General features: G+C 41.4%; 1 protein-coding gene across 1 annotated transcript in view; it reads right to left on the bottom strand.

Annotated features, from left to right (window-relative positions):
• The window catches only part of TMEM232 (transmembrane protein 232), a 383,971-nt gene that overhangs the window by 131,543 nt on the left and 234,939 nt on the right, over window positions 1–17,489 (bottom strand). Inside the window, exons 11-12 of the mRNA XM_075341901.1 lie at window positions 15,974–16,149; window positions 35–279 (exon numbers count right to left, since the gene is read on the bottom strand). Coding sequence (XP_075198016.1) covers window positions 35–279; window positions 15,974–16,149 — 421 coding nt within the window. The remainder of the gene's footprint in view (window positions 1–34; window positions 280–15,973; window positions 16,150–17,489) is intronic.

The raw sequence follows: 17,489 nt of genomic DNA, 5'->3' as shown, positions 1-17,489 counted from the left end.
ATTTTCCTAAGAAAAAATTAAATCAGTGTTGTACCTCAAAGAGAGCCGTGATGATTTCTTCTTCACGCTGTGTTCTCTTGTATCAGGAACTTTTCTAGGCACCTGTCTCTGAAAGGGTTTCCTTGGTGTAGGGACGTAGGACACCACAGGTGGTAGGAACTGCTGCGAAAGAGCACTTGCAAGTCTGTATCCCACATGCTGAAAAAAGGCCGGGCTCTCAGGGGCTGCAATCTTAGCACTTGCACTAATAAAAGGGTTTGTAGGACCATTCACCTCAGCCTTTTGAAAGGAAAAGACGAGAAAAACAACATTAAAAGCAGCATTAGACATATATATATATATATATATATATATATATATATATATATATATATATATATATATATATATATATATATACTGTATATACACACACACATACACCTATATATAAAAGTTTATACCAGAGAAAGTAAGGTTAATAATATAACTTTCATTGTAAAATTTTCAGTTTTACTCAAATTAGTTGAAGGTCAACCACCGACCAATTCAATGAAGAAAAAACAAAAAGCCAGCACCAAATGTGCACTTCAGCACTAAACATTCCAAACTGTACTTATTATAAAAATTTTTGAGATTTTTGGCAAAAAATTGCAATTTCTTGAGCTGCCTCGCCACGTCACGGCAAATCTCATTAGAGGCAGTCCTACACTAAAATATTTTTATAAAATGTGCCATACGGCCTCACATATGAATAGTAGAACTGCTCTCAGCAGCACTCACCTGGTCTATTTCAATCCCGTACCCATGACTGAGTCATGGCTGTGGGCGGGACAGGTCCAAGCAAATGCTGCATGAAGTAAATAGCCTGTGGACAAAGCCTGATGACTCAATGTGAACAGTCACCAACCGCCAAAATCTAGACAGATGGAATACATCCCAAATTGGGGTGCATAGCAAGGTGGAGGTCAACCACCGACCAATTCAATGAAGAAAAAACAAAAAGCCAGCACCAAATGTGCACTTCAGCACTAAACATTCCAAACTGTACTTATTATAAACATTTTTGAGATTTTTGGCAAAAAATTGCAATTTCTTGAGCTGCCTCGCCACGTCACGGCAAATCTCATTAGAGGCAGTCCTACACTAAAATATTTTTATAAAATGTGCCATACGGCCTCACATATGAATAGTAGAACTGCTCTCAGCAGCACTCACCTGGTCTATTTCAATCCCGTACCCATGACTGAGTCATGGCTGTGGGCGGGACAGGTCCAAGCAAATGCTGCATGAAGTAAATAGCCTGTGGACAAAGCCTGATGACTCAATGTGAACAGTCACCAACCGCCAAAATCTAGACAGATGGAATACATCCCAAATTGGGGTGCATAGCAAGGTGGAGGTCAACCACCGACCAATTCAATGAAGAAAAAACAAAAAGCCAGCACCAAATGTGCACTTCAGCACTAAACATTCCAAACTGTACTTATTATAAAAATTTTTGAGATTTTTGGCAAAAAATTGCAATTTCTTGAGCTGCCTCGCCACGTCACGGCAAATCTCATTAGAGGCAGTCCTACACTAAAATATTTTTATAAAATGTGCCATACGGCCTCACATATGAATAGTAGAACTGCTCTCAGCAGCACTCACCTGGTCTATTTCAATCCCGTACCCATGACTGAGTCATGGCTGTGGGCGGGACAGGTCCAAGCAAATGCTGCATGAAGTAAATAGCCTGTGGACAAAGCCTGATGACTCAATGTGAACAGTCACCAACCGCCAAAATCTAGACAGATGGAATACATCCCAAATTGGGGTGCATAGCAAGGTGGAGGTCAACCACCGACCAATTCAATGAAGAAAAAACAAAAAGCCAGCACCAAATGTGCACTTCAGCACTAAACATTCCAAACTGTACTTATTATAAAAAATTTTGAGATTTTTGGCAAAAAATTGCAATTTCTTGAGCTGCCTCGCCACGTCACGGCAAATCTCATTAGAGGCAGTCCTACACTAAAATATTTTTATAAAATGTGCCATACGGCCTCACATATGAATAGTAGAACTGCTCTCAGCAGCACTCACCTGGTCTATTTCAATCCCGTACCCATGACTGAGTCATGGCTGTGGGCGGGACAGGTCCAAGCAAATGCTGCATGAAGTAAATAGCCTGTGGACAAAGCCTGATGACTCAATGTGAACAGTCACCAACCGCCAAAATCTAGACAGATGGAATACATCCCAAATTGGGGTGCATAGCAAGGTGGAGGTCAACCACCGACCAATTCAATGAAGAAAAAACAAAAAGCCAGCACCAAATGTGCACTTCAGCACTAAACATTCCAAACTGTACTTATTATAAAAATTTTTGAGATTTTTGGCAAAAAATTGCAATACATCTAGTAATTTGTATGACCTCCATGATTTTTAATGAGCGCACCATGTTTTCTAGGTATGGAATGAACAAGCTGACAAAATATTGTAACATTTTCTTTTCCCATTTTTCAAAAAACTCTTTCAGAGCCTTAAAAATCATGGAAGTCAAACAAACTACTAGATGCAGTAGTTTTGTGATGTAGGGAATATTAATTTTCGAATTAACTAACTTGAGTAAAATTGAAGTATTTTATGTTCTGGATTTAAAAATATGTTCTATGAATGTTAGCCTTGTCGAAATTTCAGAAATTGTTCTCGTGTTATGTGATATATTGATTAAAATCTTAATGCTCAAAGTGGATGTACTCATTTATGCTGAGAACTGGATAAATAGATAGATAGATAGATAGGTAGATAGGTAGGTAGGTAGGTAGGTAGATGAGCGGACCCATTGAAGTTCGGGTTTGGCAGGTTCAGCCGGAGTTTAGATAAAGTTCTGTTCTGGATCTGAACTTGACCTGAATCCCATTGGAAGTCACTGATTGGGCAGTACGGTTCTCCGCCCACATATAGACCTCCATATGAGAACCTCTGGGGGAGGGTGGGCAGGGTTTTTCCTTTTTCTTTTTTGTGCACACCATATCTGATAAACATGTTTTTACCCCCAGTGTGAGGCATCCAAACACTACAAATGGCTTGCACTGGGCTGAGCACCGAGCATACGGTGGTTAGCATACGTAAAACTGCGAACATTGATTTTTTTTTCAGTAAAGTACGTGTTTGGTATAACCTTTACTGTTCGAGTTCACTCATTTCTATATTATATATAATATATATATATATATATAGTATATATATTATATATATATATTATATATACACGCATACATATTGTAATGAAGCAACTTGAAATTATAGTTAGTGTTAATAAGGATGTGTTACTAACAAACACAAGCTATGCTCTATACAGACCATACAGGATATATCTACAGGTACCTTTTAAGTAGAATAGGCAACACACAATGCTATAGAAACTTTTCTTTTTTGAACTGAGGAATTTACTGACAATTACTGCACAAAATTCACTGAAATGGTGCATGCTGTTGATGATATTGGTGCAAAGTCAAAAAGGGCTTCTTTTTTGTCATTAACCATTTTTACGGCGTTTTGAATGAAAAGTCACATCTTTTACAAAATGTTATAGAAGATGCACATTTTGAAAAACTACACCAGCGTGCAACTGCAGTAGAGCTGAGCTACATTTTGAAACTTCTACAAAACTGTGGCTGCTGATGCAGTTGAAAGCAATAATGAAAGAGGGAGCAATCAGCTTCCTCCCCCACAATTCTCCTTGCACATCTGAGCTCTGACATCTCAGCGCAGTGAATGCGATTATGTCATTACATTGAGCTGCTGTACCGAGCAATGCACAGATGCAGACCTCATGCTGCGGAGACTGGAGCAGCAGTGGAATAGGGAGGGGTATTTTATTTTTATTTTTTAAAATTAATGGAAGCTATTATACAGTTTACAGGGCTATGTGGGGGCCATTTTACTGTTTGCAGTGCTATTTGGGGCTTAATATACAGTTTGCTGTGCTGTGTACGGCTCATTATTCAGTTTGCTGGGCTATGTAAAGCATTTATAGAGTTAGCAAGGCTATATGGGGGATATTACATGGTTTGCAGGGCTATGTGGGGGCTATTATATACATTGTAGAGCTATGTAGGCATCATCATACTATTTGGAGGGCTATGGGGGTTCATTATACTATTTGCAGGGCTGTTTGGGGCCCATTATACAGTTTGAAGGGCTCTGTTGGGGCCATTATATACTTTGTAGGGCTATGTTGAGGCTATTATAATGTTTGGAGGCCTATGTGAGGGCAGACAGTTTGGAGGGCTGTGTAGGAGTCATTATACTGCTTAGAGGGATATGCAGGGGCCATAATAGTGTTTAGAGGCCTGTGTAGGGACCATTAAACTATTTGAAAAGCTAGTGGGGGCATTATACTGTGTTCAGCACATTACAAAATGTGTAGGGGACATCATACTATGTGGAGGGGTGTAAGGGCTGTTATACTTTAAGGAGGGCTGTGTTGGGATCACTGTGGGGTACCATACTTTGCCGGCTGGTGGATAATGTAGGGTCATCATTCACTATATGCAAAGGGTAGTAGGGTATGCAAATTGTGTTTGAGAGGCACTTTTCTTGGCTTCATACTTCATGGGGGTCATGAAAGGGGTATCTTAATGTGTTGGAACACTAAGGGACTTCAACAGGAGGAAAATTACTTTGTAAGGTTTTAAAAGTTGCCGAAAATTTATTTATTTATATGTGAGGATGGGCTCAATTAGGACTTCTGCTGTGGGGCCCCATGATTTCTATCTACACGCCTGCCATGGTCAGTTCCCTCTATCATTTCAAATATTCTGACCCCTCATATACAGTAGAAACCATCTAATATAAGTTTGCATGGATACACAAAGCAGTATTATATCCATTTCTTGTACTATTTATTCACTGCTTTATCACTTAGCACAACACATTACATTCTAACAACTGAAGGATGAACTATAATTGGAAAACTAATTTATTTTTAATGTTACCATAGTTTTTATTTTAGTCCTATTCCTTGCTACAAGTCACTAGGAAAGTGTTAATATATTAGTCACAACTTCATATTAGGATAGAGTGATACATTTTCTAATATAATGTAAGAAAAAATTGTCAAATTAATTCATTGTTTCTAATGCTTTAATTGTCTGTTGATACTAATGTACCCAGTTATTAATTTAGATTGTCTTGTCAATCTGTGCTATTTATACATTAAAAGGAGAAAATTTATGCAGCATAAAAGGCTAAGTAATTCAATATTTTGTTAATGTCTCTCAAAAGCCAAGTATTTTTCTAAATTAACAAAGTTACATTCATAGCATCTGTGGTGTCTAAAAATACAATCTGATTAATGCTACATATAAATTATTTAGATTCAGCAGCAGATGGCAGAGGGTGGTAATATTCGGCGGAAGTACAAAGTTTTGCCAACATATGCTATTTAATTGATTAAACAAAGAAGTCTAGTTCACATTATTGTGCATCATTTTCGCTATCATATACTATTTTCCATCAAATTTTATTGCTCAGAGAAATGTCATGCATTTTTCCTATTTACTTTTACGTGTCAGAAGCATTGGGCTCATTTTCAGCCCAGTACCATAGGATTACATTGCAATATTTTGAAGCCTTGCACTTTTTTCGCAAATCTATTGTACATACAGCACAAGGCAATGAATGAATGTAATACACACAAAAAAGCATGTTTGCATTGTTACCCATTTCTTTATGACCAGGGGTGTAACAACAGTTGGTGCAGGGGTTCCAATCGCACCCGGGCCCTGGAACCTAGGGGGCCCCAAAAGTCCCTTTTGCCTATATAAAAGCGCCAATGCTATTAAAAACTTGCAATAATTGGGGGCTCCATTGGAGCGTTTGCTCTGGGGCCCATGAGCTCCATGACCAATGCTCTATTCACTTTATATCAGAGACTAGAAATGGATTCAATGGATTAAAATTGGCATTGCCGGCGGACAACTGATGAGAAAGAATCAGGAATCCCCAAATGCGATTTATTAGGCTAAGTTCACACAGGACATCTTTAACTGCATTTTTGGTGCATTTTTAAGGTCACAAAGATGCACCTAAATGCATACATTTCCTTCTCCCAGCAAAGTCTATGAGATTTCTGTCTACACAGTGCATCTTTTTTGGCTACATCTTGGCTGCATTTTTGAAGATGCAGGATGTCAATTCTTTTTGCATTTTGTCAGCGCGTTTGAGACCTTCCAGTCAATAGATTTGACTTAAAAAATGTATTGCTGAAAATGCGGTAAAAACGAGGCAAAAATGTGGCAAAAACACATGCGGTTTTTGATGCATTGTTGCTGCGGATGCGTATTTTGTGCACTTTATGAGGCAAAAAAACGCTGCATCTTTGTGGTTAGATACAGTGTGTGAACATAGCCTTAATCTACGATTTTCAGTGGTTCAAACCACAATTTATCCTATGGTCTACTATTTCTATGGTTTATCCGAGTAAGACCCTATTTGCTTTTTTTGTCTTTCCGGTCTGATATCTATTCACTTTTTAGGTGTGTAAGGGCAGTAGTCTCATATGTGTTCACTGCACCCATGAACAGTAAATGAAGCAGTGGTCATGCATGCAAACTATCATTTCAATCCTCCCATGAGTCACAGCATCCTATTCTTGGTGACTTTGGAGGTTACAGGTGAGACCCCCATTGAACCTTGTCTTACCAGCTATGCTGTGTAATGGATGTAAATTATAGTCATAAGATAACCCATAGAAGCCTTAAAGTGTTGTCTGGCCTTAAAAGTGATGGTCTTTTCTTCATATAGTGCCAAGAGACAGTCTGCAAAAAGCTGCAAAACAATAGAATTACCATAAATCAATATTTCTCTATTTCATAGAAATGCATGAGTGAAGCCATGCAAGCAAGTCCCTATGCTAAAGAGGTAACAAGAAGTAACATCATTAAAATGTGAGTTGACCTGTGTATAGGTTTCTTGCTACCTAATAACCACAATTTCTCATAGCTTAATGCATTTCTATTTGTTACACAGTAGTAACAGATTTTACTACTTACAAACACTTACAAAACCATTTTTTTTAGGGAACACATCACATTTGAAGTGATTTTAAGGTGCCAATATGACAGAAAATGCCAGAACATGACACCATTCTAAAAACTGCACCCCTCAAACTGCTCATAACCACATCCAAGAAGTTTATTAACCCTTTGTGTGGTGAGCACCTTGAACCCATAGGTACTTCACAGACTTTTATAACTTTGAGCTGTGAAAATGACAAAATAAATTATTACTACAAAAATGCTGCTTTAACCCCAAATGCTTCATTTTCACAAGGGCAACATGAGAAAGTGGACCAAATAACTTGCTGTGCAATTTCTCCTGAGTATGCCAATACCCCATATGTGTCACGGAGAATAATGGATGGAACCGGGGCTCCTAGGCTGACCCTTAGACTGGGACCCCTGCACTGTCCCTTATCTCGATGGTAGGTTCTATGGTAGCCAGGGTCAAGCCTCCAGCACGGCCCTGTCTTCTGCCCAAGCCCTAATACCACTTCCCCTACCCAGGGAGCCTCCGGAAAGCTAGGAACCAAAACCCAACAAATAGTAACAAACAATGGTAAATGTAAAGAGCAACAAGACCAAGGTTCGCATGAGCTATCACCGGCACAAGAAGAAAGAAAGGCATGCTTAATAAAGGAAGGTGACAGCTACACATGGCCATCAGCAACCTAAGCAATTTTTTCTTGCTTACCAGTCTGCAGGAATTAACTCCTGTACTACTGAAAACCAGTGACCCTGAAGCAGCCAATGCCCGACTCTGACTGAACACTCCACCAGACCCAGGTAGCTAATCAAACTCTGCAGTATGAACAGGGTCAGACGCCAAACTACCAACAGATATGTGCAGAGCTGAATATCGCATGACAGTACCCCTTCCTCTACAAGAGACCTCCAGAACCTCAGGACAAACTGCCCTCGGTCTGTTAGGATTGCTATGATGAAAGCCCTAACAAGACGATCTGCATGGATATGTGATGCCGGTACCCAAGACCTCTCCTACGGGCCGCAACCCTGCCCGTGTACAAGGTATTGCAGTGAGCGACGCACCATCCTAGAGTCAATCACCTTAAACACCTCGAACTCCATCAACCAAGATCAGAGGTGGCGAGGCGGGAGGTGAAGTACCTGAGCCCACAAATCTCTTTAAAAGAGACTTGTGTTATGGATTCTGTATACCTCTGGTAAATCCAAACGATAGGCCAGAGGATTGATAATTGCAGAGATCTTGAAAGGCCCAATAACACAAGGTCACAGCTTCAGTGACGGTACCTTAAGCCTAATGTTCCTTGTTGAAAACCACACCCAATCACCCACAGGTCTGGACCAGGCATACGTCCACTATCAGACACATGTTTATACCTAGAGCCCATGCTATGCAAGTGCTGCTGAACTTTAGACCAACTAGATGATAATGCCAACCCTACCTGACCCTGCTCTGGGACCCCGGAAGAGTGACCCTTACGTAATGTACAAAGCTGAGGGTGTTACCCATACACCCAAAGGACTCATGCTAGTGGTTGTTAATCGTGAATTCTGCCAGCGGACGGATCGCCAACCACTCCTCCTGCTTATCAGATACAAAACAGCGTATTACTCCAGGTTTTGGTTCATGTGGGCCATCTGACTGTTTGACAAATTGACAATTTGATCTCCAACCGGGAACAGCTTTCAGAAGCTAGCAATGAACTGCGTTCCCCTATCAGGTACAATGTCAGACGGGACACCATGAAGTTTGACAATCTCGCGAATAAAAACCTGGGCTAAGGTATTGGCATTCGTCAAAGATGGTAAAGCGACAAAGGTAGCAATCTTAGAAAACCGGTCAACCACTACTAATATAACCGTATTCCCAGCAGAGGGGAGTAGACCCATAATAAAGACCATTGATATGTCCGTCCCGGGCTTGCTAGCTACACCCAGAGGAAGCAAACACCCTGACGGACATGAGTGTGATGGTCTGGTTTCTGCACAGATGGGACATGCAGACATGTAGAAAACAACATCCGTACAGATCTTGGGCCACCAAAATTGGCGCAATAGGAGATCCAATGTACCCTTCACCCAAGGATGACCAGCAAGTACAGAATCGTGATGCTGCTCCAAAACCTTAAAGCGAAGGTTCACGGAAACAAATGACCTGTTAGCTGGAACCCCAGGTGGTGCCTTTTTCTATGCCTCAGCAATCTCTGACTCCACCTCAGTAATGAGTTCTGAAATAACTACCCCTTTCTGCAGAATGGGCACCGGATCTTCTTGAGGCTTCCCTCTTGGAAAGCACCTAGATAAGGCATCCGCCTTAATGTTTTTGGATCCAGGGCGGTATGTCACAAAAAAATTGAACCAGTTAAAGAACAATGACCACCGAGCTAGTCTCCAAGGAAGATGCTTAGTAGTCTCGAGGTACAACAGATTCTTATGATCCATAATGACAGTAATAGGGTGAGTGGCCCCCTCCATAAAGTGTCGCCATTCCTCAAATGTCAACTTGATGGGAGTAACTCCCTGTTACCTATGTCATAGTTACGTTCTGCGGCTGACAACTTCCTGGAAAAGAAAGCGCACGGGCGAAGCTTACCCAATGAGGGACCCTGCAACAACACAACCCCCGCCTCAACCTCAGGCACATCCACCTTCACAGTGAAAGGCAGAGAACATCTGGCTGTATAAGTACAGAAGCAGACAGAAAACAACTCTTTAAACACTCAAAAGTGCATATAACACTCTCCGTCTAGTCAGAAAAAGTCTGTCCCCTAGTCATGTCGGTTAGAGGTCTAGCAAATTTCGAATGAATTTTCTGTAGTAGTTTGCAAAACCTAAAAACCAATGTAGCGCTTTAAGATTTTCAGGATGATCTCAATTTAATATAGCTTTCTCCTTAGCGGGATCAATCCTGAAACTAGACGCGGAAAAGATATACCCCAAGAAGGGCAATTCTTGAAAGGTGAATACACATTTCTCAGGTTTGGCGTACAGCCTACTTGCCCTGAGTACCTGTAGCACCTGCTTAATATGATTTTTGTGAGCGCTATGGTCTTGGGAATAAATGAGAATGTCACCTAAGTAAATGACCACAAATCTACCCAACAGATGAGCAAAAATATCATTAATAAAGTGTTGAAACACTGCAGGCGCATTGGTGAGACCAAGGGCATTACCAGATTCTCATAGTGCCCCTCTGCTTTATTAAATGTGGTTTTCCAGTCATCCCCCTCACAGACCCTAATGAGATTATAGGCCCCCTGAGATCGAGTTCCAAGAAGTTAATTAACCCTTTAGGTGCTTCAAAGGAATTGAAGCACTGTGGAATGAAAAAAAAAAATTTGACTTTTCCCACAAAAAGTTGCTTAAGCCTCAATTTTTTTTTATTTTCACAAGGGTAACAGGAAAAAAATGCACCATATAATTTGTTCTGCAATTTCTCCTGCGTAAGCCGATACCCCATATGTGATGGAAAACTACTGTTTGGGCGCATGGCAGGGTTCGGAAAAGGAGCATCATTTGACTTTTTGAATGCAAAATTGTCTGGAACTGATAACAGAGGCCATGTCATGATTGGAAAGTCCCTGATGTGCCTAAACCGTGGAAAAACCTCACGTCACCCCATTTTGGAAACTACGAATTTATCTAGATGTGTGGTGAGCACCTTGAAACCATAGGTACCTCACAGGCTTTTATAGCTTTGAGCCGGGAAAATAAAAAAATATTTTATTTCCACAAAAATGTTGCTTTAACCCCTATTTCTTCATTTTCACAAGGGTAATAGAAGAAAGTGGATCAAATAATTTGTTGTGCAATTTCTCCTTAGTATGCCAATACCCCATATGTGGTGGAAAAATACTGTTTGGGCACACAGCAGGGCTCAAAGGATTAACGCTATTTGAATTTTGCAGCTCAAAATTGTCTGGAATCGAAATTGGACACCATGTGACGTTTGGAGAACCCCTGATGTATTTAAACAGTGGATCTCGCCCACAAGTAACCCCACTTTGGAAATTAGACCCTTCAAAAAATTTATGCAGATGTGTGGTGAACATCTTGAACCCACAGGTGCTTCAAAGAATTTTATAACGTTGAGCTATAAATATATAAAACATATTTTCACCATAAAAATGTTGCTTTAACGCAACAATTTGTTATGACATTTTTTCCAGTAATCTGTTATTTTGGGTCATTTGTACACATGGCAGACACGTCCAAACAACAGACATCTGACGCCCAACAAAAACTACAGCAGACAGTACCATAAGAAAGAAAGAGTAAATAGGACACCTATCCTCACCTGCAGCTCTCCCCACACTCCTAGCCAGGCCCTATACAGTCTTCGCAACTATCGCCGAGCAGGAACCTGAGACCCTGAGAAAAACCCTGTAGTTGTCCTAGCTAGTACATTGGCAAACAGGCCGAAACAGCAACAAACAAAGGATATACTCTGTCTTCTGGAATACTCCTTCTAAGCTCCTTCCACCAAGGCAGTCAGTATACAAATGGATTTGTATCTTCAGCAAATATAGCTGGGAAACACCTCTATTTAACCTGAAGGGACGTGGCTACAAAGCAGCTGCAGCTGAGACACTCAGCTAGGAACTGCTGGAAAAGCCAGAGAGCCAGATGGAGATGAAAGGCTCCAGTCTTAAAGCTGTCACTTGTCTCCAAAAACAGGGAGACAACCGTGACACTTTGGCCCCAAAGTTTTAATTTTCAAAAAGGTCTTTTTAATTCCATGTAGATACAGGTCAACACGTTTCAAGGGACTCAGTGTTACGAATTGGCGCCGCCAAAGCCGCAAACAGCCTGCTGCGGTTCCTGTTGCATCCAGGCCATGCCTCGGGTCATCCAGCTGGCTGCTTCCTCCTCAACGTCTAAGCGTGGAGAGTCGGCTAGTGTGCATGCATGCACCGATTTACCCCAGCCAGAGCCTAAGTCCAGTATTTCGCCTAGTGAGCATGCTCAGCCTGATAGAGCCATTTTCCGTGTCTAAGTCCTGTGTTGTGCCTACTGGGCAAGCTCAGGCAGATAGTCTGATTTCTGAGACTGTTGTTCAGGCTACTGAGCATGCTCAGGCACTTAGTGCTTCAGAGACTAGGTCCGGTAAGGACCTCACTGGGCATGTCCGTGAGATGGCAGGCCCTGATAGGGCAGAGGGCATCAGGTGTCCTGATGACATGGCCACTCCGGACTGGCTCGCGGAGGCCCACCCCTATTACCTGGCACCTCGCCATTGGTCATCAGACGCTGACTAGTGAGGTGTTTGGGGCGTGGCTGCCATGAGGTCATGAATGACGTGGCGGTTCCGGATAGGCCGCTGGTGATGTCGCTGATGACATAGCAAGCTGCTATTGGACCCTGGAGGTGCCATTGTAGTCCACCCTGGGTTTGGGGCGGACTCAGGTTATAAAAGGGGCTGGAGACAACATAGAGGTCCGCAGTCTTCTCATATGCTTGTTCTGAGACCACCTCCATGTACAGAGCCTATTGCGGCATAAGCCTTTGTTTGGAAGCGGTAGGTAGGGTTAGGCAAACGGTGCCTGTCACACCAAGATTCATGGCTCAGCACATCAGGGTCAGGTTCCGTGCTTCCCTCCTGCCATTCCAGTCTTGCTGCAGCAGCCCAGTGGTGTTAACTGGGCAGTGGCTGCTGCGCCACCTGTCCGGTTGTGCCCCCTGCGCACATGGACAGTGTACCCCAGGACCCCTGTGGTGCTAACAGGGAGTTTCTGGGTTGGGTGTGCGGACCCTGTTATCCTCTTTGGCTTCCCAGTCAATGCTACTGGTGTGACCACCTGGCCTGACATGTCCTTCACACATGTGGCCAGTCAAGATGTGACCAGAAACGCTAACCGGAGGATCGCTCGGCCTGATGTGTCCTACATACGTGGTCGACAGGGTGCTTTCGCGGCGGTCTTCTGGTCAATGCTACCTGGTCACCACCCGACCTGACATGTTCGCTGCACACGTGGTCGGTGTAGCGCCAGGTACACTAAAACGCTAACTGGGTTGTCGTCCGGTCTGACGTGTCCCTACACACGTGACTGGTTCCCAGGTTGCTTGGGTTATCTTAGAGCCACCCAGCTCTGTATTCTCCGCCTAACCTTCGGGTTGCCAGCAGCTCCTTTGACATCTGGAGCACGGTGGGCCCCGACTGGCGATTGGGATATTTACCACCTTATCCTGATCTGCCAGTCCCCCCCGTAACACTCAGCCCTCTTCATCAGGACAGCAGACCAAAAGAACAGAACATTTTGGTCTGCTGTCCTGATGAAGAGGGCTGAGTTACTTGAAATGAGTTGACTTGTACCTACATGGAATAAAAACTACATAAATTAAATCCATACGAGCATTGTGATGTGAGCGCGGCAAAAATCACATTTTCTCCTGTATACCTGAATTGCCCACCTTGGGGAGCTGCAGCTAAGCACCGTTTCGGCTATTATAGGGGTTGTCACTGGCACAACCGCTATAGTTGAGTGGACTTTACTTTTACACACAAGTGTTTTTATCGTTAAGACCCTATTGCGCTTTTCTTTTCTGTTACTACAATTTTCAAAAAGGGTAATAGGTAAAAATGGACCATATAATTTGATACACAATTTTTGCTTAGTGGGCCATTGCCCCATATAGGTAGAAAACTAATTTTGAGGCACAACATAAAATTCACAAGGGAAGGAGCGCGATATTGGTCTTCAGAATTTGTTGGAATGATTTGCGGGTGCCATGTCACATCAGCAAAGCATCTGAGCTGCTAGAACAGCAGAATTCCCACACAAGTCACCACATTTTATAAACTGACCGCCTCAATGAATTCATCTAGGGGTGCAGTGAGCATATTGAAATCAAAGGTGTGTCTGAAAATATTATACTATTGGGCAGTGAAGACAAAATATTATATTTTACCACTAAAATATAGTTTTAGCCTCATATTTCCAATTTTCACAAAGGGAATAGGTGAAAAAGGCCACAAATTATGTTGCACAATTTCTCCTGTATGTGACAATACTCCACATGGGACTGTGCAGTGCTGTTTGGATACACGGCTGGGCTCAGAAGGGAAGGAGCACTACTTGAATTTGGAGCCCTGATTTTCCTAGAATAGTTTCTGAACTCCATTTGCAGAGCCCCCAAGAGCCAGAACAGCAGAAACACCTTCAAAAGTCCACATTTTGGAAATCACAACACTCTGGGATTTCATCTATAGGAGTATAGACAATTTTGTTTCTGGAAAACACTCCTAGAGTCAAACAGTGAAAATTGCAGAATTAAAAATTGCAAATAAGTCCTTGCAATGCCCAGTACATTGTAGTGCCCGTACATTGGGTTCAGAGACACACACCCCTTAAATTAAGTGGTATTTCATCACTACAAAAATGCCAAACATTTAGATGTTAACTGTGGATTAGGCACATTGTGGTGGTCAGAAGGGGGAGGGTGCATTTGAATTTAAGAGTGCAGATTTTGCTGGATTTCTTTTTTGGAGGGAGTCAGAGCTTTTTTATAGCCTTTGTGCTACCAATAAAGTGGAAGCCACCTATAGTATATCTCTGTTGACAGATGACGAACCTAACGGGGAACTTGTTGAGTTTAATGCTATTAGTGGCAATTTGGGGGGCGGAACATTTTTGATCACTTCCCATTTATCCTCTGCTCTATGCTAAGTACTAATATTTGGGTTGCCAGCTACATCTCCGAGCTTTGTGATTCCGGTGAAAACCCCGATGGATCCATTTACTAATGAGGCAGCAGAGTTACTTTGGACACAGTTTGGCCTCTCTTTTGTGGTGACTGTCTTTTCAAAGGTGTACAAACCTGTTGTTGACCGCACTTTTGTGCGTGCCTAAAAAGACATGTCCAGATGAAAGTTAAAAGTGACTCCCATTGCGTCATTATAGTGAATTTTCTATTGGGAATTTTGTATGAATCACATCTTTCTGGGAATTACACATAAACCCGGTATAATTGCTCAGCATAGCACAAAGGATAAATGTGATCTGAGCCTTAGGGCTCATGCGCACATTGCGTAATAGCATGCATTTACGCTGCGTATAGCACTGCAGCGTAAATGCATGCGTCCTGCGTCCCCTGCACAATCTATGAAGCTTGTGCATGATACGTACACACGCTGCTTTTATGAACGCAGCGATTTAGATACTAAAATTTTGACCCAAATCCGTGCGTTCATAAAAGCAGCGTGTCAATTATTTCTGCGTTCTGGATGCAGCTCCCACTCTGTCTATGGTGGGGGCAACATCCCGAGAGCAGGAAATCGGCTTTTTTTTAACAAAAGAACTGCATTCATTATGCAGTCTTTCTGCAGCGATTTGACACGCACATGTGCGTTATTATTTTTTTGTAACACTATCTATTCCACTTTTTGTGAAGCAGAATCAAGAAGAGAGAGCAATTCAGGAATTGTTGTTTTTACTTTTTTTACATCATTCACCTTGTTGTAAAAAGTGATAAGACAACTTTACTCTTCGGGCCAGTACAAATACAGAGATACTACATTTATATTTTTTGTATTTTTAATGTTTTGTTGCTTAAACACAATAAAAACAATTTTATAGAAAATAAATTGGTTTTGCATTGCTGTATTCTGAGAATCCCATGAGCCACACCTTCTTGGTTAAAAAAAAAACAAAAACAAAAAACAAAAAACAGAAAAAATGGCACCAAATAAAAAGACCGAATTCACTGGAACTGCATCGCAGAGTTAAGACAAAAAAAAAGTGGAATACTCAGGGAGCAGCAAGAATAAAATATGTGCAAACACTGCCTTCTTTTGGCCTGGTGAGGTGACAGGTCGTCTTTAAGCACCACGTATCATTAAGGTAACTTATTGATTACAATTTTGTAGACATTTAATAGCAATGTTCACACATGTCTACATCATCTACATTTCATACAGTCTGTGTAGTATAGTTGATGGCTGTGTGTTCTATACAAACCTCTGCTACCTTCTCAGCGTCCAGTACTTGCGTGTCACTTTGTTCATTTTTCCATACGTCCAGCGATTCACATATTGCATTTCTTAGGCTATCTCTCATGTCATCCCACTGGAGCTCATGACATAATATAACCAGGTTGTAAACTGTGCAGTAATGGACAAGCCACTGTAATTGTTCTGCACAAAAAAAACACATTGGCCCAATCAATTAAAAATGTAAGTACAACATAACAGAAAATTACCTGATTTCACTGCTAAGTCCAGTGTGAATGGATCAGAGACTGCAGCATGACTACCATACAGGGAGATACAAGGAGGCAGTACTGTCTATGCCTGCATTATTTTCAGGGAGAGACATGGTGTCATGCAAGAAGATTTTCGGATTCGCCTAACAAGGTGTCAACCATATCTCACTAAAATGTATGCACACTGTTGAGGGTCAGTTTGTACTAAATTGCTATAACAATGTAACTTTTCTAAACAACAACATTTTTCCAAATTCAATTTTCTAAATGCATGATGCCATGGTGAAACATGGTGGTGGCAGTGTCCTTATCCTGGGCTGTAAGGCTAGGGCCCCACTTTACGTTCTCCTACTTGCAGTTCTAAACGCACGTTTTGGACTTAATTGATTTGACCAAAGTTGCCTTTTTCTGAAATTTAGCGCTGAAAACGCATGCGTATTTACCACGTTTTAGATGCGTTTTCAGCTCTTTTTGCATGCTTTTTCATCTGCGTTTTGACAGATGCGTTTTGAACATCAAGACACTCTAAATAAAGTTTAAACAGTCAAACAAAATGAAAAAAAGAGAAAAAAAAAAAGGAACACATATAGAATTTTAGAAATAATGAAGGAAATAGAAATATTTAATAAAATTATAGCGGTAATATACTATTTAATTGAAAAATAGCAATAAATTATTATTTTTCTTAAAGTTTATTGTCGGACTATGTGTGTGTGTAAAGGGACTTATAGAATCATTATTTTAATGTCCAAAAAACATGCGTTTTGGTAGTCCAAAACGCATGTTTTCTGCACATAAAAAGCAGGTAAAACGCAGGAATTTGAAGGAATCTTGGTTTTTGCAACTTCTCATTGACTTCAATGTTAGCAAAACGCACCCAAAATGGCAAAAACAATTGACATGTTGCTTCTTTGAAAGCATGGTTTTTGCCAAAAAATATGCAAATTCGCAGATGTGTTTACAAACGCAAAGTGGGGTCGGAAAAATCACAAATGCGATTGAAATGGCTGGTAAAATGAAAACGCAAGCATTTTGGCATAAAGAAGGTGCTTCTCAAAACGCACCCAAAAAGCACCTGAAAAGCAGGTATAAACGCAAAGTGGGGCCCTAGCCTAAGAGTGCTGCTAGTGTTGGGGAGCATTCATGGTACATCATTCATGGCATCAGATGTACTGCTCTATATTGAAAGAGAAGATGCTATCATCACTTTGTGCCTTTAGTAGACGTGAACTTTTCCAACTTGGCAATGATCTAAAACACTGGAGGCGAGTA

This window comes from Anomaloglossus baeobatrachus, chromosome 1 (assembly GCF_048569485.1).
Source record: "Anomaloglossus baeobatrachus isolate aAnoBae1 chromosome 1, aAnoBae1.hap1, whole genome shotgun sequence".
NCBI lineage: Eukaryota > Metazoa > Chordata > Amphibia > Anura > Aromobatidae > Anomaloglossus > Anomaloglossus baeobatrachus.
The sequence above is the reverse complement of the archived record's forward strand: the minus strand, read 5'-3'. Positions and strand labels throughout refer to the sequence as shown.